The 27,112-nt window shown below is 39.6% G+C and overlaps 1 protein-coding gene across 6 annotated transcripts in view; it reads left to right on the top strand.

Annotated features, from left to right (window-relative positions):
* LOC139149922 (ral GTPase-activating protein subunit alpha-1-like) overlaps positions 1–27,112 on the top strand; it is a 126,251-nt gene that overhangs the window by 52,611 nt on the left and 46,528 nt on the right. For 3 of the 6 annotated variants that reach the window (XM_070721976.1, XM_070721972.1, XM_070721973.1), the window contains 22 exons: positions 478–716; positions 1,107–1,205; positions 2,845–3,000; positions 3,499–3,627; positions 4,168–4,293; positions 5,721–5,888; positions 7,430–7,492; positions 8,739–8,849; positions 9,152–9,220; positions 9,603–9,728; positions 10,331–10,520; positions 11,179–11,255; positions 11,738–11,941; positions 12,423–12,570; positions 13,301–13,461; positions 13,908–14,089; positions 19,721–19,828; positions 20,555–20,626; positions 21,076–21,199; positions 22,371–22,523; positions 23,787–23,945; positions 24,541–24,668. In XM_070721976.1, the coding sequence (XP_070578077.1) occupies positions 478–716; positions 1,107–1,205; positions 2,845–3,000; positions 3,499–3,627; positions 4,168–4,293; positions 5,721–5,888; positions 7,430–7,492; positions 8,739–8,849; positions 9,152–9,220; positions 9,603–9,728; positions 10,331–10,520; positions 11,179–11,255; positions 11,738–11,941; positions 12,423–12,570; positions 13,301–13,461; positions 13,908–14,089; positions 19,721–19,828; positions 20,555–20,626; positions 21,076–21,199; positions 22,371–22,523; positions 23,787–23,945; positions 24,541–24,668 (2,992 nt within the window). The remainder of the gene's footprint in view (positions 1–477; positions 717–1,106; positions 1,206–2,844; positions 3,001–3,498; positions 3,628–4,167; positions 4,294–5,720; positions 5,889–7,429; positions 7,493–8,738; positions 8,850–9,151; positions 9,221–9,602; positions 9,729–10,330; positions 10,521–11,178; positions 11,256–11,737; positions 11,942–12,422; positions 12,571–13,300; positions 13,462–13,907; positions 14,090–19,720; positions 19,829–20,554; positions 20,627–21,075; positions 21,200–22,370; positions 22,524–23,786; positions 23,946–24,540; positions 24,669–27,112) is intronic. The other 3 variants (XM_070721977.1, XM_070721975.1, XM_070721974.1) reach the window with 1 other exon arrangement.

The raw sequence follows: 27,112 nt of genomic DNA on the forward strand, positions 1-27,112 counted from the left end.
AATGGCATGTTAGATTAACTGTCATTGGATGGGATTCAATGATTATGTTGTATTATGTTCTCTGATTGGATAATAGATAGTGCTTTTTGATTGTTTAATGTATGTTACATTGATACATCACAATTTTGAGGATGATTATTTTGGAGTGCGATGCAGTGTCTCATTGGTCCAGATGGATAAAGGAAGAGATTTATAGGGCATTCGAAAATATTGCAAACAGATAGTATCTAGGTGACCAGAGAAGTTTACAGAAACTGTATCCATCACCTTTTATGATGGAGACATATTAGCTTGCGACCATTTGTGAATTGCTGGTCAATTTACTTTATGCCCAACTAAAAATGAACACACTTGGTTCAATAACATAGTTTTATCACGTTCAACTTCAAGGAAGTGTAATTTTCTTATACTTTCTAAATGGTGTAGCTTTTGCTTGCAAAATAAGCAGAAACACTCTCATCTGACCATTCATCACAGATAATGATGAAACTGATGGCACATACTTGAACGGCACTGACACACTGCAACCCACCTCGGCCGAGATGAACTGCCACGTGATCTTGGGCGGAGCGCGACAGGGCTGGCTACCTGATGTGGCGGTGGTACTATGGAAACGGATGCTGGGTATCCTCGGGGATGTCAACGAGATCAAAGACCCTACCATCCATGCTGAAGTCTTTGAATATCTCTGGGATTTGTGGGTGGTCTTCAGCAAAGTATGTGTGCATTTCACGTGTTCTTCCATTTGAATAAGGAAAGAATTATGTGTGTGATTTCTTCACATGAAACGATTTTTTATCTCAGATCACAAATTTAATTGAACACTGCAGAGTAGGACTTTCAATATGGGAAAACTATTCATTGGTTATGTCATAGAGTTGAAGAATTGTGTTTATTTTGTTCATATTTGACTGGAAAGGTAACTGTACAAGCCTAATTTTTCAATTTGTAACAACTGTCATGCAGATATAGTATTGTCTCATAGTTGGTCAGTTTCAGAGTTTGAAAAAAAAAACCAATCACATGTCGTAAGCTCTGTTGTAATGTTTATCTGGTACATGGTACAGACGTTGAGCACCAAATGCATGTGTCATTTACTTCACCAGATCCGAGACAATCTGGGCATATCTGTCGATAATCTGAGCACACCACCACCACCCAGACTGGTGCCACCACACAGGGTGTTTTCCCCATGGCTATTCAAGGTATGCAAAGATACTACCACAGTGCTCTCTGATTGAGTCTCGACTCACCATTCTCTTGGAGCCTGTCCAGTGATGATTCCTACTGTGTTTCATACGACCCCACCCTACAAGATCACTTGCATAGGATGGAATAAGAATCTGTCATTCTCATTGTGATACTACTTTATTTTAGACTCACAATTCCATCCATCCTCTCTCCTCCAACACCCCACCCAGCCACCCATTTTTATGGAACCACCCATCAATCCACAGACCAAGCCATTCACTTCACCCTCAATCATCCAACTGTTCATCTATGCACATATTCATCTATCCGTTTATCCAATCTGCCAGTTCATCAGTGTATCTAGGAATGGTACTGTCAACTTCAACTGTACTCCAGTGGAACACAGGATGGGTGTAATTTTGTTGTTCCCTTCCGTCATATCATTCTACAGTATGTGACCGAGAACCTCATGTCACGTCAGAGTACTGCAATCAGTACAATCTGATGGCTCTATAATTATGCAAATTTGGAGATTTCTAATCCTGAAACCAGGGTATGCCTTAGAATCATGTATCATGGCATTATCGTTTTATCCTAGATGCTTGAGTTGATAGCCAATGGTGTGATTTTCTTCACTACCATTTCATGACATTGAACGAAGTGATCCATTAGTTTGTTGCTGTGCAGGGTTCATGACATTGATCAAGTGCATTTACCAATAATTTAAGGTGGTGTTGCACATAACACAGTGTATTTTGCTCAAAATTACTTTTTTGCAAAGATTAATCTTCATTAATTTGTCAACCCAAGATTAAAATATTGGTTGGTTCCACCTTGTAACATAACAAGCAGTCATAAGTTGGATGAGAAAGACAAGTAAATTTACGTAAATCACGCAATTTCCTGGTTCCTTTTTTTCCCCCATGCTCAACATTTCAAAACACTCCACTCTGACTCCGTCAAATTTTGTGAAACTTTTACATTCATTTGTGTTCTTGAAATACTATATGATAAAACAAAAATTTAGTTTGGCAGTAAAGTTTGTTTATTTTGCATAAGAGTCATTTCAATTTAAATTATCATGATTTTAATCATATTGTTGACTATCAGTCTTTCAACCCCTATCATTTATGAATGACGATAGAAAATGCAAAACGAAGTTTTTCTACATACTAGTATCCTCTAGTTTCAAATGAGATCTTAAATTGCATAAAATGGTATCAAGCTTTTAACTAATATTGATTTTTATCATAAATACCAAAATAGAGGTTTTCTACCCCAAAGCATACTAAACTTCAGATTTTCTGCTTTTTGAAAATATATAGTATCAAGGGTTTTCATGTAATCTTTGATGAGAAATATTGCTTTAAAAAAAAAGTGTGTTGGTTAACTGCAACACTACCCTACAGTATATGCAATTGTCCTGCAACCAAGTTTCATAGTTTTCATTCTCCATTGCAAATATCTGTTTGTAATTACTTGTTTGTTTCATCAGTGACACTGCAAATTCTTTGCCCCCAAGTACCGGTACAAAACAGTGGTGGTCCAGGACCTGATACCACTGGATTGCTCTTGCCCAGATTCGAGTGCAGAGATAAGTGGATGATGTTTTGCAGAGTTGCATTGCATGATCGTCTCTATCTCTCTCTGCAGGCCGTATCACTCACTAAAAATTACCAAAGAGGCCGCCTGTTGGCCTACAGGTTACTGTGTGCAATGACGGTGAGGCGGCATGACGAGCCTGTGCCCATGGATCACATGATACAGTTCTATCGCATACTACATCACGGATTGGTCGGCACTGACCAGGTTAGTCAAAACCTTTTGCGCCATTTCCCTTCATGGACATCCAGCTTTGTCAGAAAAAGACAGGACTGTGGCAAAATTTGGAGGTGAAAAGTTCAGAACAACTCAGATTGAAGGTGGAAAATCATTAAATCTCAATTATTTCTACATCCACAAGGATTGTGCTACATGGAGTCAACTCTTGCACCTCTGACATTAGTTGCCAGAAAAGTAGAATGCCTTCAGGTTGCCATGAATGGTACTGACAAGAATTGACAAAAATGGAAGTGACAGTCAGGGGAAGTGCGCCCCCTTGTGTCTATGTGTAGGTGCTCTGCCAAATCCCAGGAAAGTGTTTTAGAATTTTGAATAATATAACATATTGTGAAACTGAATGCAGAGAGTTCAATGTTCCAAATTTTCAACTGTTATGGCTCTTGTCTTATAACTAATGATAAGTATTAGAAACCAAACCCAGCTTTTCCACCATTCCTTGACCCATTTTGTTTTTATATCTTTCAGGATGTCATCAACACCATTGTGCGCCACACATCTCCAATGTTCTTTTCTTGTTCGTTACCGAGCAGCACCATGTTGGTTCTCGATTACATACAGGCCACCAACATGATAGTCTCCAGCCAGGAACTGGATGTAAGTAGACTGTACATGTTGTAATTGTTTGCACCTGGATTCTTATGTTGAGAACGGGCCGGCCTTGCTGTGCGTCATATGGACGCACATTCCCCAATGAGTATTCATAAAGAAATGTATAGGGAAAAAATAACCTGAAAAATTGCACATCTTTATAACATGCCACATGATGCTAAGTGAAGATTTTAACAAATTTTTGGGGGATCGTATTAATTAATCCAAGTCATGAATGAAAACAACTGATAGAGCTAAATATCACCACTTTACTGTTGTGAGAACTTAATTTTAAGAGAAAACATTAATTTAACGGTTTGCAGCATGATGCACACAAATCCTTGTTCAAGGAGCATTTTGGATTTCTGCTTGATCCTCCTGCAGGCCAGTGAAAACTTAATTTTAAAGGGTGAAATTTCGCAGCAAAGAAGGTCGACTTTGCTCTGACAAATGTGATCAGTTCCTTTCAGAAAGATCTCTGAACAAATCACTCTCCTTTCTGGTCAAACATTGTTGACTCATCTGTTGGTGTTTTTTCCCTTGCAGGCTCCCCGAGTTGAAGCCATATCCATCTTGGGTTCTCTCATCTGTTTTCCCAACATGTACTGTAACATGCAGGCCTTGCAGCCTAATTCATCGGACATCACCACAATGTCATGTAAAGACTTGAAGGTGAGTAGTCCCACACGGTGCAAGCCAAAATAAAATGCATTCAAGTTTTCATGCAAAACTTTGAAGTGTTGGCTTTTCATATTTTCCAAAAGCAGATTTGAGTATAAGACCGTAGTGTGCCTTCATCAGTCTTAAGTAATTGAAATCCACCTTTCACAGACAAGCCTACCTAATGACCTTATGACTGTCTTTTTCTAATATAATCAGTCACAGTGTGTGGTTAAACAGTATTTTACAACATGCCTCTGTGGATGTTGAAAACAGTAACACTGGTTAGACAGTCTCTTTTGCATGATGGACAAAACTTTATTTGTCAAATTGACAGAAAGTTTGAGTCACTTCAGCTAATAGATGAAGTTGCTTCTGTTGTGTATTGTCAGTGTTTTCTATCACCAGTGTCTTCCCAACAGTACTGTTGTACCAGGGTGTTAAAAGTATCTGAATAAAATCCAAAATTGGTTGCGTTCACGCCGAATACTTTAGGGACCGTCTCAGATTGTCGCAGAAGTTCAAAAAGCGAAATTTATTCGTTTAGGGGGGGGAGGGGGTTTGACCTCCATTCAATTAGTGAACTTCACTTTCGCACTTTTATTTTGTGATCACAAGTTTTCGTGTTTTATTTTAAATTAAAGAAAAAAATGCACACTCGTGCCAACAACTTTGTAACTGTTTCCATCTCGTTCATTCCCCAAACACAATTTACCGATAGTAACATTGTATCCTAAACCTTTCATTCATCAAATTATTCAAAGACAAAAAGTATCATTTTTTAAAATGTGCTATCTATAAGCGTCTGCTCTAACCACTAGATTTCTTTATTCTCACTTGTTATGCACCGGGTTTATGCACCTGGTCATAGTCGTATTAATATGATTGAACACGCCTGGGCCCCCATGTCGAAGTTTCTCGCCGAAGTGACTCCAGCTATATGTCTACCTGGTGAGGAAAAACCACCATGTAAACAGACTGATATAACCGAAGCCCAAATTCTCTGTAAGGAATCAAAGCAAGTGTCTGCCACAACGTAATCAAACAGTCAATGCATACTGGAACGGCCAGAACTGGACGGGGTTTCCTATAACAAGTGAGGGATATCCGTATATGGGTAAATCGCCTGAACCGTATGACGATTACTCGGATGTTACTGCATTTGCAAGTGCTGGCATTGCAGACCAAGCCTCGGTTTGTTTAATGTTGTAATGTGGCAAGGGGAATACGTCTTTAGTAGCTATAGCAAAATGCAACATTGTACTCTCAGGCAGACATAAACATTTCACACTTTTGAAGTTTCGTTTAGGGGAGGGGGGAGGGGGTTTTGATCTAAACGAAGAAATTTCGTTTCTTGAACTTCTGCGACAATCTGAGACGGTCCCTTAGAACTTCAGCTTTCTTGACTGGAGTCTGAATGTTTTCCTCTTGCCCAACAGGACCATATCATTAGCATTCTCCTGAAGGCGGGCAGGAAGGAGCCCCATTTTGAAGCGCGCTGCGTGGCGCTCAGCTGTCTCGGTGTCTTTGTCTATGAGGAAGTCATGCAGGGTACCTACCACAGCAAGCTAAAGGAAGCCATCAACGTATTGCTGGCAACGATCAAGGTGAATTCATCCACAACCCTAGACAGACCTAAATCCCATCATAGTTTCAAGTTTATTTGTGACCCCTTGCCCTCCCTCAACTGCTTCCCTCTTAAAAGAAGCGAATTAGTATGAGGTATATGTACATCTCGGTCCATTTACAGATTATTAGTGGCAAAAGGCAAATAAAATTGAGCCAATGAAAGATGAAGTCATGAGAGAAAATATTAGGCTTTTAGTTCAGCATCAAGAGCAGAGGGGACCATGATGTAGATTATTGCAATCTGTGTTTGCATGCATTTCTGACATCTTTCAATTTTATCTGTTTTGGAAACAAAATTTGCTTCCAAATACCTCACTGAATGTTTTGTTTGAGGATGAGGGCAAAGACACTCTGTCATATTCAAAAAAATATCAAAGCAAGCCATCATTTCAAATGTCTCTGTCAGAAGCTAGCGTGAACTATGGCTGATAACTCTAGTGTTCCACACAAACATCGATATCTGATTCCATTCGCCCAAACTGTGATCTCAGACATTTACAGAACTAGATGTACATAATTGCTCCTCACCTATGTTAATTTATCATTTCTCATGTCGGTTGTTTGTAATCGGACTAGATAACCCTGTTTTCCTCTTTGTTCTTGAACCAAAATTCTCTCTCAAAAACAAGAATCTCGGCAAATTAGTGCCACCAACGGTTTTATATATATATATGTTTATTTATGAGTGTTGTCTTTTCATTTGTCTTAGTTTGATTGGTCGAATATCATTTTTGTATTTTTTCTTTTTCCTTTTTTCTTACCTTGTTTTGTGTTAAGTCTTTTTAATATGTTTCATCATATTCTGACTTTTCATCTAATGTCTTTCCTCTCAGTCCCCCTCGCCTCCCTTCTGCCCCTGCTGTTCTAATTTTGAACTTCTGAAAAGCAGCATGCATATCTTTCTCATGGCTCAGACTTAAAAGGATTTCAGTACATTTTCCGTGGGAAAAGTAATCATTTTCTCAGCGATCATTTCTTGTTGTCACAAAGAACTGAGTGTTTCAATATCCCATAATTTAACTGTCTCATGTGTTGAAATGTTGTCACGGTGATGTCTACAGACATAAACATAAACATAAAAAAACATAAACATAAACATGATCATCTACATAGGCACATACTTGAAGGCATTTCTGAATCATTAACACCATTAAGCATTTCTCAAACATAACATTCATATATAACCCCCCAAGCTATTCATAAATTTCAGGCTATTTCAAAGAGCTCCCCTACCCCTGGATTGAATTTTCTTGTCGTAAAATCATTACTTTATGAAATCATAACTGATTCATAATCAGGTTTTCTCCGTGTCATAACACCTCACTCATATTGAAAAATTTAAGGCTGTGAACCCCCCCATCTGGCCCAAGTGTGGTGGAATAATCCTATTGATATCTGTGGCAGGACTATTCCACGAATACATGGACCAGTGGATGAGTGGTTGATTTAATGTGGACAAAATTTTCGACTTGAAAGAAAAAGGGAGAGTTTTTATGTTTGTGTTTTCTTTTCTTCTCAGGGGCTAAAATATATTGAAGACAACTTTCAAACTGGGACTGTTCAGAGAAAGTCCACGTCAAACGTGAGAACTCAATTTTAGCACAAAAATCTATCTAATATGGTGTCATTAAAAGTGGAATAATATTGTAATTATAATAATTGGGAGGTGCTAAAATTAGAGAAAACAAATCAGAAACAAACTAACCTGAACATCATAGTGTCATTATGTAAGCATATAGTTTTTTAAATGACATGCATTCATGGTTAAATATGCTTCCTATGAAGTTACGAACTTTGTTATTGAGAGCAGATACGGTCAGAGATATATGTCAGTGTACTGTGAAATAATTCTATGTTTAGGTCAGCACATGTACACGTACATAATTATATAATTTGTAGAAGCCTTTAAAATGCGAGCATACCATTTTAAACAGTCGAAGCGTTTAAAAACATACCCATCAACTTGCTGCTTGTATCATAGCAAAGTCGTATCAAACCCAGTTGTAATGTTGCGTTTTAGAATAATATTACTGTAAGTAGACATAAAACCACTAATATGTACTGTTTCCGTGTAACACATAAAAGTCAGCACAGCCAACTTGCTTACATGAAAGCTTTTTCAGACTTGTACCATGCTGACTGAAGTACACCTTCGCATCCTGTGAAATTCGTACCATCAGATAGTAATATGTGATAAAGACTGGAATATTCTTACTTTTGATTGAAAGGTGAAGTGCCCATCTTGTAAGACTGATGTAAAAACCATTGTTTTTTATTAAATTACCCAATTAATTCAGTTGTGCAATACATAAGCAGTGAACGAGATGCAGAACGAAGATTTTCTTTCTGTTGTTGAATAATAAGCTTAAAACATTATAGGTGGTCCCCCTTGGTATAGTTTCCCTATTTGTCGTCTGAATCTCAGGCTCTTATGAATCATGAGAGAGACTCTGTGTGTGAAGTGGAGACAGTCAAAGCCGTGACAATGGCCCTTTCAGATACCCTAATCAAAACATAGATTTTCTATGGCTGATTTGATACAGTTTGGAAGTTGTTCTCCTGACAAGATCATTGTTTACTGGTGGCAGAAGAAACTTGAACGAAAAGCTGTTCAGGGATTTGGAAAACTTTAGTTGCGGTTAGGAAAAATTAAAGTAGGTTTTGACCAAAAACACTTAAAAGAAGTGTGAAGTGAACCCTATCTGCCCTTAATAAACCGATTAAGGAAATGTTAGTGTTTTGTTAAAAAAATGGCTGGTACATTTAGAAGTATTTGACAGACCTTGTCATTTGCAATATATTCTGGTATTTTTTTTTATGTATCTTAGTTCCCAAACAAGGCAGTGGCACAAGTTGCTTCAGATATGTTGTTATTGCTGTGTTACCAAGCTGACAAGATCCGTCATAATCAGCCAGAATTGCCCAAGAAGATAATTGAGGTGAGTATTGATGAAGGCCATTTGCAAAGATGGCATTTTACACCCAGGGAGAGAGACAACATCTACCAGCAGTCATATACAAAACACCGTGACAAACATACACACACTCATTTACACACAAATTTTCTTCTCTGTCAAATTTGAGAAACCTTGGCAGGCCCTGCAATATGAGGAAACGAGCAATGCAAAAACTCATTTTATAATGTACATATAGGGATTGCCAATAACCTGATACCTGTCGTTGTAGTCTTTCAGTATTGTTTTCAGAGGTTTAAATCTCCAGTGCATTTCAACTTTTTTAGGTTATTGCCCTGACAATCTTGAGTCTTTTACCGAGCACGGAAGCATCTCACAATGAAGATGACAAAAAGGTAAGCCATTTTGTCACAATTCAAGGACCCACGCATTGCACTGGTGTATGTATATGTATTTGGTTATGCCATTTGCTTTACGTGATTGCTCTGATACTGATGCAGTGCCACCCAGTGGTGAGAAGGAGATTATAGTGTTGTACTTTTGTTTTTACCACTTCATCAGTGCTCCATATAGGCGGTTGGTGGGATAGGCGCTAGGCCACACATTATCTGCATACATTACTTAAATCATTGTGTAATATTTGGTAAATTTGCAATTGTGTTCGAACTCACAACGTACGGCACTGAGTCTCCTAGCGGAGAAGCCACAGACAAACCTGCTCGGCCAACATCACTTTAATGCAAGAAGTGATCTCTATATATTTTTGCCTCCCCGTAGCTGATGGTATCTCTGCTGTTTTGTATGTTGGAATGGTGTATGGCCCTTCCTGTCAAAGTTTTGAGTGAGCCAGTGGAAAATAGATCAGAAAAAGGGAACAAACCCCTCCTTACAACAGTATTCAGGGTAAGTCCAATTTTTTTATAAGAATATGTGTGTTCGGTGGTCAGACTGGAAGTAGCGATATACAGTATTGCAGCATTTGAAAACAAGCAGTACAATACAAAACAAACACATTTGCTCTTTTAGACTTGAATGTATCGTACCTTTGACTGCCATTTTGTTCAATTACCTATCGAGTTTCTTGTGTCAAATCTCTCAGTTGATCAGAGGATGTTATTGTAGATGATCTTTGCATGGATGATAGTGCTGACACCAATATATAACGTAGTGTTAGGTTCACGTGCAAGACTGGATGTTAAATGGGATGTTGCATGTAGTGTTGCTACTGTCCGTCTATACAAGTACCATCTTCACTGTTGGCTTCTCTCTGCACAGACTATGTGTATGAAATAAGTATGAAACAGTCTGTGTATGTCTATGGATGTGCATGTCTGTTCTTTTACTGTTGTATGTTTGTGTGTCCTTAAAATTAGTTGATCATGCTTGGCAGCATTTTTTGCCTGTAAAAAAGCAGCTGTGCATCTATCTCAAGACTGGTGACAGTTGTATGTCTGCTCATGGCAAAATTTTTTCATCGTTCCAAATTTTGTCACCCTTCTGAACAGGTACTCCAGGCAGCTGCACAGGGAGTTGTTTCCCACCAGAAACAAACTCTGATAAACTTTTCGGACATTGCGTCCAACGATTACGATCCGCATGTGTACATAGATAACGTGAGGGAGAATTTTTTTAGTAGTGGGGCGAATTCTCCGCGGACGCCAGTACAGTTGGAAGGCATTGAAGATTTTTATGAAGGTATGGTGACTCACACCTATTCAGTGTTTAAAAAGACACTGCATCTTTCATTGATGTGGGATTTCGTTGACGTGTTTGCGTGTTACATTCCATGTAGAAAGTCTACTCCACACAGAAAGAGTGGGTGATGATTTAAGGGAAATTCCCCACCTCAACACATCCTGGGTGCATGTTGAAATCTTCTGAATTAGATACTGCCGAGGTAACATTTCAGACTGCACCACAAACTATATGGAATGATCAGCTATCATTCTTTTGACTAAACCCAGATATCGGGCTTTGTCTGATTACCTCATTTGTCATCTTGATCATTATTTTGAAAGAAACATTTTTCGAAATTTTCTGAAACATTGTCCCTGATCTTATCGCCATTATTGCCTTTGGCGTCATCCCACTGCCTCAGTAAGATGCTTCTGCTCAGAACACGCAAGCACAGGGTGTATGTCAGAACTATTGTGCCTAATTATGAGCTGCATTGTGAATCAATACTACAGTATCTATTGCGTGTGCAGGTAGATACAGGATAGAGACTAAGAAATAAATAAATGTAGACTGTTACAATATAAAATGCCAAATCCACATACTGAGATAGTATTTCATACCCACCATATGATAGTAGTCTCATGAGACGGCTTACACGTTGATATTTCTATTTCAGATGATTCTCTGTTAGCGCCAATCATTAGTGATTTTCACAGAAGGTCAGCTGATGTAGTCAGAATTGCTGCAAAGACCGTGAGTATCCAGTCTTGACACACAGTTTACTCGCTTCTCTATTATTAGAGAATATTCAAAACTTTAAATTCGTAATTATTACCCGGGTCTGCTCTCAGGATAAAAGTGTCAGAGATGGCCAATCAGGCATCGTGTGTCCCCAAAAAGCATGTTAATGGCAAGTGGAAGTCTTTCATAGTCTATTATGCAATGCGATGATTCACAGGCAATACAACTGTTTACTGACATTTGTATTACTTACAGTTTACCATAAAGTATAGTAGGTGCAGTGCTCTGAAAACTCAACATTCAATATAGAAGTGACAGAAGTGTAATCAGTTCCCTTGTAGTATGTTGTCAATTCCCAGATCGCATTCTGCATCACAGAAATTAACAGTCTGAAATAGGAACTTGGCGGCACGCAGGGGAAAGAAATAAGTATTTTCACTTGCAACTGAGAACTGAAAAAGTTAACGTAAGTTTTTCGTATCTCCTTTCACCAGGTGATGTCCCATCTAATGAGTCATCTCGGCCATTTTCCTCTGGCCTGTGGGCCGGCCAGAGTCAACACTTTAGTCAGTGAATACCACGATAACCCAGCCATTGAAGTAGATGAACTTTCCACTGAGCTTTATTCCTGTCCAAATGTACAGTTTTTTGTCTGTAATAATTCGTTTTTGATGTCCTGTGTGGAAATTCCAGCTGAGGTGAGTCAATGGCTGAAGAAAAAAAGTTTTTTTCCCCAAAGTCATGATGTGTTGTTTCCAAGCTTAATAGTATGTTTTCCTGTCCTAAGCATATTTTGAGTGTAGTTTTCTCTTCATCATATCTGTATTATTGGAAAAAAATCTGCCAACACTTTCCTTACTATGAGGATGTCCTTTGAAATGTTTTATGAATATGCTCGGAAAAAATTGACAATATAGCATCACCACACTATTGACGATTGTGATAACTGTATTTGGGGCACTGCGCTGAAAATGACCAGTATATTACCACAGAACATCTCTCCAAATGCTGTAGAGGCTCTGTTCATATCAGCTGAAAGTTTTGAACCTCATATAAAATCTGTAAGGATGGTCAGCTATCAAGATTTCATCAATGGATCTTGCTTACTGATAGACATTTGTCGGTGAGTGCTTGTGTGTTAATACTGGGAATAACATTTTCATATGTCGCTGATTTCAGCTGGAAGCACCAGGAGGCGGTGTCACAGCAGGTCTGACAACAGCCAAGACGCAGTGTAGAGTAGTGTTGAGGGACTTATCCGGGAAATTTGTGTGGGATTCAGCTATACTTTACGGACCCCCGGAATGTGCAATATATCAACACCCAGGTCAGTGACCTTATGTGGTATATTTTTCAGGCTTTGTTTGCAGTAATGCACCGTGCACCTTGAAACTTATAGACTGAAAATTTTACTCAGATTCTACTCAGAGAAACTTTCAACTGTTCTCTTTCAAAGTCAACAATAAAAACTGGTACTGGAAAAACAAATTACCAAATATGTACGAACACTTGAAATTCAAGGTGGCCTCCATCTCTTTGTTAACTCTGTGGGGAAAATAAGACATTGAAAACTTCATTTGCTTCAAGAACTTCAAAATGAGCTCCCTTGAGCAGTAGACCAGAAAGGTATTGTGAAATATTGAGAGTTGGAATATCCGTTCCTTACCTTAAACCAGACATTCAGATTTTTCAGTGAAAGCATTACATCATTCAACTCATTATTCCATTGTGGTTTGTTGTTCAATCATATTTCAAGATGAACGACTATTTAGAAACTGTTTAACTGTCAATAACGTTCGGTGTTCTTGCCTTGCTCTTGTGGAAATGAACCCAAACTTCTCTTTTATTGTGGGAATTTGATGTGTGCGTTCTACATTTAAAGCTCCTTCAAAAGTTATGAAGAAATGTGATCTCATTGAAGTAGAATATTCCTCACCTGTCACAGCAGTAAAGAGTGACAACGTTGTCATTTCTTACTCACACTCATGAAAACAGTAGCAGATGTACACATACATACTTTTATGATGGTTCATTATGTCAAGTGTTTTCGCCTCTAGATGTGATGGGTGGCGATAGTAGCTGTAATGATGGTGAGATACCCAGTGATGTGTTCAGCGGATGCCAAGAGCAAAGACAGTCACACGACCCCTTGGTCAGGCAGAGGAGCAAGCTGCCATCGTGGGAGGATACGGAAGAAACCCAGGATGTGCTCGATGAAGTGAGTAACTCTGCACTAGTAACTCATTTGACCCAACTCATTTGAGCCCAGTTCTGTGTTCAGCTCCGTTTCTATCGAATCTGACGCAGTGCACCCTGTCCAAACCACTGTCAGCTATGTCACATTCAGAGATGAACCCCCAACATCACCTAACCTAGCTCCCAAGCAGCACCTCAGTTCCACCCATCCCCATCCCTATCCAATCCCTATCATCTGCCAGGCTCAGAAGTATGGCAACAGTACAACTGAACCCAATCATATTTGAATTTTCTGAGTTTGTCAACATTCAACAAGTTTGTCACATTTAAGATAACACGATGTTATTGCTTGTAGAGTTCACCATAGTGTTTTTTGTTAGAGCAGTGGGCTGACAATTTGACGTTGATACCTGGATGATGACAAAGGCGGCTGCCACGATCTTATCAGTTCATTATCTTCCTCCACAGTTGCTGCAGTATATTGGCCACACCAGTAATGAGTGCCTGCAGAAGCCGGGTCAACCGCTGAACATTCCGGCCATGCCGCCGGAAGAGATCACATCACAGATGCAGACGTCCATCAAATCTTGTCTGCTCCAACAGTATGAGATTGAGGAAGAATATGTCCAGAAACATGCCATGGATACAGGGTGAGAATTTGTGTGATAGTATTCCAAAAACAAAATGCTATTTCTTCATAAATATTTGTTTCATTAATTATACCTTCCTTTCTTCATTTATTTTATCATTCATTCATTTATTCATTTATTCATTTAGGGAGGAGGTCATTTTCAAACAGGCGGTACCTCGCGCGGAGTCCGCGGTGTCCCTCTTACCCTGTCGGGACGTGAGGTAAAGCAGTTAGCGCCTTTTAATGAGTTCGCATGCATAAATCGTCCCGCGGAAAACCGCACCGTTTGGCACGTCATTAAAGCTTGTGACGTAGTCTTCTGATCTTGCCGACAGTAACGCCGATGTGTGACAAGTCAAGCGAAGGAGCAAGGACTTGCACACGGTCATCTGACAGTGTTCAACTTGTCATATCAGTTAAATGGCTTTTACCGGGTTCTGAGAGGTCGACCGCAATTTAGGTTGAGTGACATTAGTGTCTATCGTTGAATGAATCAGATTGCATGCCCTCCTGGGATCCTAAAACTGTCATCTGGCAGTTCCTAAAACGCGTTCTTAAATTAGAAATCGCGCTCGGGACTTTTCAATGCGTATATATGCGTATATTGTCTGTCGAAGTGACCTAGAAAAATTGCAACACACACACGCACACAAAAATGTGCAAAAAAAACCGTCTGCAACAATGTAGCATTGCCCCAAGGGCATGCGGAAGTCTTATGTAAATATTTTCTGTTCCACCAATAATGTGTACGCCGACTGGATAGATGCACGCAATTTTAAAACTGTACTATTTTCCAACTGTAACATCGGGCAGTTGATCATATTTCTAAAATAAAAATGACATCACTGATCACAAAGAAACGTGATGTTGAAAAGAAAGAGACCATGGTATAACTTGACGTAAAAATGCTGGTAATGTAAGTATGTTTTCTTTCTTATAGCTAAAGGTCTATTTGTTGAACAATATTTAAGTTTTGGAGCAATAATAAAAACTACAGCTTACGTTAAATATTTTCCCCAGTGCGAAACTTTACGTCATGGTTTTAGTAATGCATAAGCTTACCAACTTTATTATGTTACAAACAACGTAGACAAACATTGGTTATTTATTTGAACACCCGAGATCGGAGCTTTCTTTTTCCCTTTCAAAAATTTGAACACAGAAGCTTGTTTGGGTGGCGAGGAACATGTTGTGATAGAATTATGGTCCCAAGAAAATTTCTCAGAATCGGGAGCGTGCGACGTGTTATAAAAAACGACATGCACGAACTTTGAACTTTGAATGTACGTTACATCGTTCCGACAACTCTGGCTCCCGATCCCGTTCGTTCTGTTATGTTTCTACACATTTCGATTTTATTCAAAGATTCACGGGGTTGTATTTAGATGCCACTCGAATTAATAATGTAATCAGTTTTCTGTGATCCCATCAAATCTACCGTAGGCGCTCTCTGTGTGTTGCTTCGTGATGCCGGTGTGTTGCACTTGCAACAAAAAGAGAGAGAGAAAACCCCAATATCCGGATCAGCCAGCGATCTACAACAAATGTTAAAATAGCAATTTCGCAGCTTAAATTTCATCGAAACTTAGCGACATATTTAGCACGAGACTAGATGCGAACAGACGGTTTTTGACTACGTGTGACGGCGACATCGGGTTTTGGATATAGTTCCGCTGCAATTCCGAGGTCAAGACAGGACAACCCTAGTTCTCCTCTGATTGGTCGTAAGATCCGAAAATATCGCGACAAATATTGGTTATTTTGACTATCTGCTGATGTTTTTTGACGGTAGTGTAATTATTAAATGTTGTAGTGTTGTACTGTTATGGTAGCGACGTTATTTTTTAACTTATCAGATAATGGCTGAACTATCAAACCGTGGATATGTTTCCTCATAGATTTTTTCGTCGAGCTTCGTGAAAACCCGCCCACTTTGTGCAGTTTGCTTTTTAATTAGACAAGTTCTTGTCTCGTTTATTCGGTAAGTTTAACTGGAAATTGGGCCGCGTAATAACCGTTTCAACATCGGGTGCTGCTCGCTCGTTGGGGCGGTCGGTTTCAACTCTGTCTTTTTTTTCTAGTTAAACACACGGCCCTCGCGAGGCACTGCGTCATTAGGGGACATGTGAAATCGACTTTTCTCTGTTGAACATGAGACTGACTGCGGAGAGGGCGTTGAACTCGTCAACCCTGCAACACTGATGTCTACGATACTACGCACGAAGTCTGCATTAGTGCATTGCCAGTGTTTAGAAGCGACATACGTTGAATAGTCTAAATTAATCACTTGTAGCCTACATTCTGTTAAAACGCCCCGACTCTTTGGATACTGCCTTCATGACCGTCAAAATACTGTGAATGCTTCAGCATCCTTCCTCAGAAAAAAATGAATGAAACCCTACAATGATTATCATCTTTGCGTTCAGCCGACCACCCCCATCCCCCGCGTTGTCAGGGGCCTGTCTTCTTCAGCGTATATATTGTTGGGCAATATAACACTTTCATTTGTTTTTTGTTCAAAACGGGATAAACGCCGGTCACACCTATAACATCGTTAACAGTTTGTCAAATATCAAATGTGTGAAAGTAACTTGTTGACTTCCACACTCCCGTACGCCACTCTCCCTTTTTAGCGGACGTGTGGGTCCGTCAAACAGCGTACGATCTGATGAATGAGAGTTTTCGGTTCTTTCTTTCCGATTTTCCAATGATACGACTTTCTCTTCCGTGTTTGAGCGAAGCAAACGTCGGCTTCATTCGGAAATGGTCGGCTATTCGAGGGCGTAACGTTAGTCCAATGGTAAGCTATACCCGACGTGAACGTCGGAATAATTCGGACTGTAGTCGGGAAAGCAAGGTTGACCTTGAGAGAGATTCCCAGTATACACGTTCGCTGATGCGGTGTGATAGCAACAAGTTCACCGATTGCATTGTCTGAACTGTTCGTGCCAGGGGCAGTTATTGTTGTTCAGTGAGACGCGTCGGCTTTACTGGAAACGGCAGCATATTGCGGTGGTTGTGGGGGACCCTTCGTTGATACTTCAGATTTCGTCACCATTTGTCGTATATCAACTAAAAGCAAGTCCCGTTCCGTTATCAAAATATTTAGCTTGCCTTATTTCTGATCGAGAGGAAGCGTGCAAACAATACACTTCCTTTGGTCGTAAGATAGTCAAGAAAAAGGCCGTGTTCGGGTCACTATTTCAGACAGAATAATTATGTATTGGAGCGTATTTGCGAGCGAATCTAAAAAAACGCACATAGGATTCAGAAACGACCAGGAGCAGACAGAGAAAGACATTGAAAAAAAATCATGACATAGACGGTGAAGCGTTATTCAACATGATGAAATCAAATGCAAGTTCAAGGAGATCGGACACAGAAAAGCCCTTCACAGTATACATGTATAAATAGCTGGAAACCTCCGGAAATTGAGCAAAATTCAAATAAAATGCTGAGTGGTACATATCAGAAAGCCATTTTATTACAAAGTAAAAACGTTGCAAGACTACAGATCGTAGCTAGCCGTATGGCATAAATTCCGCAAATGTAGGAATCGGGAGCATGTCAGCGTTCGAATTTTGCCCTAATAATGACATTACCCTGAAAACTGACGTTAAATACTTGTCATAGGCAAAGGATACGTATTAAACATGTTTGTCTACTGTTGATATCAGTCAGCTGCCAGCATTACAGCATGAGCGATCATGATTTTGATCAGCTTGCCACTGCGGCATTTTGCAGAGCTTGACAAATTTTATGCATAGAATCAGTAAATTATTTGAATGGCTCTCGACCAGATCCGTAAATAAATTTCAAGGCAGTCACGCTAGCTGGTATGTTAAATTTCTCTATCATACTTGGAAAAACTACAATCATACTTGAAAAACTACAATGCAAACAACGTAAAAAACACTAATTTCCAATTAGAAAATGAAAAATCTTTCGAGGTTATTTTGTAAAACGCTCACATTTTTCTGTTTGCTCAACGTTTAAAACCTGGAGCATACCTACCTGGTTCTGTAAAATCTTGAATACAGAGCTTCAATCCATTGTTTTGCTTCAGTTAATATTTTATTGAAAATTTTATTTAACATTTTATTAAGCATTTCCGTGAAATGTGGTAGGTAATATATGATCAGTTACAATAGTAATTTGTAGGTGAAAATGTAGAGATTGCAGTAAACTTGCTACAAGTTTCAACACTCTGACCTTTGATCTTTTGTTTTGAAATTTGAGACCCTTCAACGAGTGTTGAACGTCTGCGGCTAAAAATAACCAGCACGCGCGTCCCAACTATAGCGCAAAGTAGGAAAAAAATCAGGCTGTTTTTCGTAAACTGCAGCACAGCCGTCACCCCTCCCAGCTTTTTAATTCCTGCGGAGTTACCGCGGACGTTTTAATGCCGCGGAGATACCTCGATCATTAGAGCAAAAGGGACAAAAATAAAGGTGTGAATGGCCCAACTCCAGCCTGCGGTAATGAGTTCGTCATGAATATTCACGGCACCTGAGGTGCGGTAATCACCGAGGTAAACGTATAAGCGGGATACCCCGGAATCCGCGCGAGGTACCGCCTGTTTGAAAATGACCTCCTCCCTTATTCAGTTAATTCAGTTTTTGTCCCAAAGTTGTAACTATGTCCTTCATGTCAGGCCTTTGTGAGAATACACCATTACTTGAAAATTTAGTGTTGTGCTGAGGCTGTGCCCTCGTGTCATTCCTGCAAAAAGCATAAAATGCCAAAAAGTTGTGTTGGCTATGCTGTATAGGTGCACAAGCAGTTTTTTCAATTTTACATGAGAAATTGAGATCATAAACATCTGCGGTGTCAGCATTGCACTGGTCATGTCATTCAGAGCTAGGCTCACTGTGTTTGTGCATGGCCTTAGGATGGGATGCTGTCATGGCAACACCAATCTCATCTGAATATTTTGGCTTTCTTTTGGTACCATTTCTGAACCAATCAACGTCTTTCTTTTATACACCCTTCCCATTGACCATGGAGGACGGTAAAATGGCATCCTCTAACAGTTCAGAACCTAGAGGGAGGAGGACCCTTGTTGGATATGGTGGCTCCCCCCCCCCCCCCCCCCCCCCCCCCCCATTAAAGCAAATCCAATGTAACAGGCAACATGACCAAGGATGATACCTGTAGAAGCAATTCTGCCGGTCAAATGTCTGTGTCCTTGTCAGAAACTCTGAGATCCGCATAAATTGAGCAATCATGTACGTGGAAGCATGGAAGTGACTGTAAACATTCACTGACAAAAAAGATACCTCTGCATTGACAGAAAAGAAGCAGAAATTATTTTTCATGACTGATAAAATATTTGGTTTTGTGAGTTTGATGAGAGTTACACATTGTCTGAGAGCCCAAGTATTTCTGGTCAGTTTTATAATTTCAAAAATCAAACATCTGTTGATGAGAGTGTCAACAGAAGACAGCTTACCAGTTTCCTTCATTTTTTTCCGTAAGAAAGGAATGTATCACAGCACATTCTGTCATATATGGTTGACATTTTAATTGATTCCAGACAGAAATGCATTGTAAGGAGAATTTTTTATGAATTCTGAAGTGAAGTGAAGCAGATCAATGATCGTGGGAAAGAACTATTGATTTGTTGTTAACCTTTGACCTCTCTGTACAGGACGGTATCCAAGCCCCAAGAGCCATGGCCGCACAGGGAACCAGCCTCACCGTTTTACATCTGCAGGCTGATGTTGAGTCAGATGGGCATGATGGCATGGGAGAAAAGGTTAGAAAATACACTTGTGAGAAGCCAGTAGTGGGATGAGTGCTCAGCATTAGGTGTACAATTAGTGGCTGATCACCTCTCCCCATCTTTGTACAAGTCCAGCTTCTCATTTGGAAGAAATAGGTTGTACCATTTTGGGGGGGGGGCAGTGTCAAACTTAGCTCACCTTCTCACTTGTTCCACTTATCATTATCAGAGGTGCTGTTAAGGTAGAACACGCCTCGGGGACAGATATTAGGACTCTCAAACATTTTCAATTCTTTTCTGATATACCACTTGTGGAGATTCATTGTAAAGCTCTTGGTGTAAGAAAATTTTTTATTGGCTTAGTTTTTCAGAATTCAAAAATTTTATTTTTCTCCATAGAGTTAACACAGGGGTGGCGGCCATTTTGAATTTCTAATATCGGTAAATGTTGGGTTATTTGTTTCTCTAGTACCAAAATATGCATGGTGACCCCCAATTTTTATTCTTTATTTTGAAAGAGAATGGTTAAAAGATTCCCTTAGGAAAGTTTGAGAAAAAGTTTAAGTCTTTCACTTTCGAGGGGCAAACTACCTTAAGTCATAAACAATTGCTTCAGTTTTCCAAATGTAACAGAGAAAATTAAGTGAATGCCAACCAATCCTACTGTCTGTGGTACTGGTTATGTGCTATCTAAAAAAGTTAAACTGATTGTATTTTAGTTTGATAGAGATTCAAATGATTTTTACTGTTTCTCAATAGGGCAAGCTTTGACCTTCTGAAGAAGAATGACAAGCTTATCAGGGAGTTGAAAAATTTGGATTCACAGTTGTGGTAAGTTTATACAGACCTTGTAACTTTAAGTCTCAGAAGTAAATGAAGATGTCACAGTTGCAAGTGACGCTGAAATTAAATGGCTGCACCGTATCCATCCCATGTGATTTCGTTCATTCCTGTGAGGTACAGCATCAAAGAAACTCCATTGGTCAAGGGAGTTGCCAGTAACTCCCCCACACCTGTGTTTACATTCGCAATTTGTTGATTTTTTGTGATGAGTTTGTTGTAGTGAATTTAGCCATTGTTGATCAAGAATAGCACTGGAAAGAACCGCGGAGGCCAATAATGATCCAAAGTTATACAAGAGCAAAGAGAATGTTGTAATTTGAAATCATGTTTGCACTTCATATTCGCGTATGGTAACCAGCACAGTCCACTCTGCCATCTTCATGTACACCTTAGCAGCTATCATTCACATTGAACTTTACCACGCTTGTGTATTTCAGTCGTGAAACTCACAAGATAGCTGTAATCTACGTAGCTGAGGGCCAGGAGGACAAGAACTCTGTACTTACAAACAGTGGTGGCAGTCAGGCGTACGAAAACTTCCTGGCTGGATTGGCATGGGAGGTAGGAACTGCACTTTGCTGTCACACCTAGAAGAATAGCTTTGTGTTATCAGTGAAGCTTGTACTCTACTATGGCATTTCAACCATGATCAATCATCAGATCGGCAGGAACACGTGTTGTGTATCCATACAGCTTCCTTACGCATGCCCTTGCGCATTAGCACTTGCATTTTGCGTTTTGCCGTCCGGACAAAATATGCCAGCCTGGTTTTTATTTCCATGCAGAGAAATGAAAACTTTTGAGTGCCATGAATTTTGTTATGCATGTTTAGTCATTCTCTTCAAGTGAGCTCCTCTTTATATAGTCAGCCACAAAACTTACACACTGGAGAGTAATTAAATATCTGTTATCAGTTATTGTTAAACCATTATTATTATGACAAATATGCTAGTATATCTATGTTCTAGTTTGACATCTAGGAAGCACTCCTGAAAATTTTGCCTAGAGGTTTAACCCTTTTCCTGCCAGACAGTATCACTTCCCCATCAGCCAAGTCAGTAAAAAGCGGTATTGAGCCAAAACATGACGTATTTTCACCCACTTAGCTTGGTATGTTATAGCATCTTTAGTCCAAAATATCAAGTTTACAGTATTTATGTTTTCAACAGCTTTCAAACGTACAGTATTATGTTAAAATACACCACATGGAATATGTTGTGTTTCATTAATTTTAACCATCTTGACCTGGTGGTGAAATATGGACTTGGCAGGAAAAGGGTTAGGCTGATGTCAACAATTGATATACACCAAACCCAATGATAATATAAGCAAAAGCTGAATTTTGAAATCTCAATGTAAATTAATGGTTGCAGAGTATTTATATGTTATCAAAGCTTCTGTAATGACATGCAGGATTACATGGTGATGGCACCACCAGTGTTTAGTTTACAGAGTAATTTTGTTTAGCAAATCCAATAATCAAATCCATATTTTAAACTTTAACCCTTTCACCCCCAGTTCCCTGTATACAGGTCCAACTTTACCATAGAAAACAATGGATTTGGGACAAACCATGGTGGTGAAAGGGTTAAGACTATATTATTTTGACTTTCAATCTCTTGTTTGCAGACTGAAGTTCATATAAAGATAATGATACATAAATGTTTGTATTTTGTAGCCAAGTGCTCCTACTATGTTTCACAATTTCTGATTTGTGAATTATTATTTGCAGGCTGATCTCACAACTCACACAGGGTTCATGGGAGGCTTGCAAAGAAATAAAAGTACTGGTGACACAGCTCCGTTCTACGCCACATCTGCCTCAGAGGTCATCTTTCATGTTGCAACTAGGATGCCAACAGCACCCGATGATCTGACCAAGAAGGTAAGATGGGGACAGTGAAGCAGTTTAGCAAAACTGACTCAAGAAACACTGGGTTGAATCTCGCAAGTAGTTGAATTTCACTCATGATATCTAGAGAAGATGCTGATCAGTGATTATGTGAGAAAAAACATGAGAGGTTATATTATGGAGGCAAAATCAGCATGAAGTGTCAGGCATTTATTTCATACATTGAAAAGGACTGGCAGACATCCTGGTCCACAGAGGGCGCCCCTCTCAAACACAGCACTCGCACACAAAATTTAACCTGGGCAGTCAGATCACAAGTCACGCATTGTGTCTCCCTCTATGGGCAGAGATTAACTATGCGGACGTCAGCACAGGAGAAACCGCCCCACTCTCCACATCAATTATAATCCCATTTATTTCTCAGCTGTGCTTCGAAATTGTCTTCATAGTAATTGAAACCCTTTCTCGTAAGCACAGCCGATCTTGTATTACTTCATTTTGATATTTTTAGTTCATTATATTGTGGGGTTTTTTCTTAATTTACTGACAATGATAAATTACATTTTGTGTCCGGGCTGTGCAGTTTAATACTCTCAATCATGTCAGAGAAAGAATCCACGACAATCAGCACCTGTGGATATCCCGAGAATTTATTTCAGGACGAATCGTGTCTCAGGAGCCAGTGTGCTTGGCGCGGTGGATGATTGCTAATTACCGCCACACGTGTCATAATTACAGGAACAGAGTATCAATCAAAGTCTCGCGAGTCAAATTAGGTATTAATTTGCATTATACAGGTTTTAAAAAATTGAAGCATTTCTGTTGTGTTATCAGTGAGCGTAACAGACAGACAGACAAGAAACGGCTCGCTTGTTTCATGGGTGGTCTGTAAACCTGAACCTGCTAGACGCAGTGTCGTGTAACTGACACCACACCTACATCGTGTTGAATACCTTTCAGGGAAATTGTCTGATATTGGATACAAGTAATTTTATATACCATAAATCATTTGAAAGAAAAAAAAAATCAAACCAACATAGACTCCTAGTATGATATGTTGTGCCTCACACAAGTTCACACATCTCTTATGCATGTAGAAAATTGAAAACCCCCTAGCAGAAGTTTCCAGTGGGGAGGAGGGGGGGGGAGGAGAAGAGGGTGAAAAATAGCTGTAGAGAAAATCCCGTATTTTGATAATCTTCTTTGATATCAGAAGTTAATACTCTTCAGCTGTGGAACCGACCTGATGCATGCCATTCCCAGTTCACCAGATTTTTGCGATTCTTTGCTCCGCAGCTCCGTCACCTTGGAAACGACGAGGTTCACATTGTCTGGTCGGAGCACACGCGTGATTACCGCCGAGGCATCATCGCCACGGAGTTTGGGGACGTGCTTATCTGCATCTACCCTCTGCCTAATCAACTCTACAGGGTACAGATTCAGAGAAAACCAGAGGTATACAATTTTCATAATGATTGTTTCCATGGAAATTGAGGATTTTGCGACTAGGCGAATTGAGCGCAAACTAGCTGGATTTTTTTCCGTGCAATGCCAGAAGACAGTTTTGGAAAAAAAGGCCATTGCATGTAGACGTATTGAATTTGGGTAAATGTGATTGCCAAAGTAGCTAGCCAGTTTGGTGTCAACGTTGGCATCCTCAACCAGAGTGCTGGTAGTGTTTCGTCATAAGATTTATCAGCAACAAGGGTGTTTCATTCCACAATAGTACTTCCCAGTTGAAATCTGTTTCACTCAACCAACATGTAATCAAAGTCACTTTCAAACCTTTCCCAGAATTCAAACCGACCAAGAAGGTCAAAAGAGGCGCTTCACATAAAAAAACAGTGTTCATGAGCAGTTAATCAAATAAAAATATGCATTAGTTAAATATTGATGTTCATGAGAAACAATATTTCACAGTGTATTTCCAACATTTGAATTTGACCTGGCCATCGTTAGGATTAAGAAAATTCATGCAACTGACTTCGAACAAAGTAAATCATTGTAAATGAAAAGCGAAAGATGACAATGCCCTTTCACTTTTTCACAGGTGCAATATTTTGGGCCATTATTTGACGGTGCCATAGTGGGTCACAAAGTGTTGCCTGGTCTGGTTCGCGCTACTGCCATCAATGCAAGTCGAGTGAAACGATCCTCCATTCCGCTATACCAAAGATTGTATCCTTTGCACTTATACAAAGCTGCATTTTACAATTGCCGGATGTAGGTGCGTGCAGCCGTCAATTTTTGTTGTGTATTATCCCATGTTTTTACACCCTCGTGCACCCCATTGACCAACATCCCGTCTATTCGTCTACCTTATGCTTTAGCCTTTCCCATGAACTGCCTTAACATAGGTGATTTTATCAAAATCCTTTTAAGACCCATCAATGTAGCATTGATTCCTTTCATTGCACCTTATTAATTTTATTAATCTGTTCTTAATGATCCTAATTATGGCCCTGAAGGTCCAAACCGTGAAAGGCCAGGTTTTTATAAAATCATGCTGAATTTTCAAAGCCTTTTTCAAAGTGTTCTAACATAGCATCAGTGTACGCCAGTAAAACCTAAAAGGTGGTGTGATTTCAATTCAAATCTGTTCTATACAATGTCAAAGCTCAGACAAGGTTTGGATAATACTACCTGAGTCATATACTGTCTGGGTTTCCTATTGCCCACCTACATCTCCCCCTTGACCATTTGAACGGCCACTTACACATGCAACTTGGGCATAGTAAGGTGTAGTCTGACTTGGTCTCACTTCACCATCAAACTCTTCAAACAAGTGTACCCCTCTGTTTGTGGTACTCTTGGTATCACCTCAAGTACGACCGTGTCTTGTGTTTCTGATCATTTTTCCAGTCATCCCTCTGGATTTGTGTTTCAACTATTTCATGTTATTTGGTACCAATTATATTTTGTGTGTGTGTGTGTGTGTGTGTGTGTGTGTGTGTGTGTGGATGGGTGTGTGTTTTCATGTTTGTGCTCGGTGTTTATTGTCATCTGTCACTTCTCGGCAATTCAGCCAGTCAGACTGACTGTCCATACGTGTGCCAATAGTGTAGAAATTTGTAAAAAGCCAAGATCAGGTTGGCTTATAAGGTTAACTATATGTGAAGATATAGTTAGAGTACTGACGCTATTCATTATAAGGTAAGTCAATCTGTTTTGCGTTATATCTTTCTTCCCAACCGTCATGGATCAGTTGATATCTTTCCTGTCACATGTTTTAAGTACATTGTCAGCGTCCGTGTTGTAATCTCATAATTGTTGCTTTTTATGGATACTGACTAAACTGTCTATTAACACACATCCTTGCCTAGAAAGCCGATCAACTTGCAAATATTAATATGACCTTTGACCTACGTGCAGAAGCTGCTTTACCCCTAACTTTCCATACACGGATTCCAGCGGAAGGAGTTTGAGACATCATAGCATTACAATTTCCACATCATCATCATCATCTACATTTCGCCTCGAAAAGTTTTGTGACAAATTATTCATGACAATAAGCTTCAGCCGATCTCAGGTTACCTCTGATAGCTGTGAATTTTGCCGTGCTGACGTACAGATCCAGTAAATCCCGTATTTATGTCAAATCCAACATGAGCGGGCTAAGGAATCTACAAACAAACGCGTTATTGCTGTGAGCTTCCTCGTGCCGTTGCACAGTGTTGAGAGCTCGTAACCAATATAAGTGTTAGAAAATATAAAACTGTGTGCTTTGTGAGAATCATGAGAATATGTGAGAAAATGTTATTTTGCGTGCTGTCGTCAGGTCTTCATGCTGTCGTCAGGTCTTCACTGTTTTACAGCCAGTCATCATCACGCAACTATTTGTCTGAACTCTTTCACCTGTACATTTACCATGGTGATGGCCCGACTTTGCAAAAAAAGTACAACAAGACTTACAAAATTTAGTTGTGTAAGGGTCAGTATCTTCTATGTTTTTTGAAAGGAACTTCATGTCGCAGCGTAGGAGTAGAGGGAGCACAGGACAGCTTTGGGTTTATGCGATGCAAAATTCAAGGAAATCCCATCAGTTTTCTTTGTTATTGGCATTCTCCAGTACACGACAACATCCCTATTTATCTTAATGACGGTCATAATTAGGTCTCGCGAGGTGTTCAATAAATGTCAATTACGATGATTTTGTCCTTCAAATTCACCCTGGAGGTGGGTTAAGAAACGTCAGGCTTTGCACGAGTACAGGCCCCCGTTCAACTCGGGATGGACAGTTGACGGAAAAGCAGGTTAGAAAACAGTCTTGGCAAACAGAATTTATTTATAGAATTGCTCAACCATGATCATGCGTATTGAGCGTCTTCTTTTTTTTTTACAACATTTGGTTTTGTGGAAAGCATCAAATTATCCACAGTTTGAGTTGCTGTAGGTACATGTATTTCAATCAAGTACTTGTTCGCAGAGTCATATTGTACCATGGTTATTTGATCGGTAGCCAAATTACAAAGCCAGCGGTATTTTTAATGTCAGTCCCAAGTCACAATTTAGAATTTAGAATGCTAGAGTGTCTTGGCTCCGAAAGGTCCTTTCTTAAATATTGAAAAGCCAACCAAAAAAAGGGAGTATTTACATTTTGAGAGTGGGGTTTACATCTAATA

Source organism: Ptychodera flava, chromosome 14 (genome assembly GCF_041260155.1).
Source record: "Ptychodera flava strain L36383 chromosome 14, AS_Pfla_20210202, whole genome shotgun sequence".
NCBI classification, from domain to species: domain Eukaryota; kingdom Metazoa; phylum Hemichordata; class Enteropneusta; family Ptychoderidae; genus Ptychodera; species Ptychodera flava.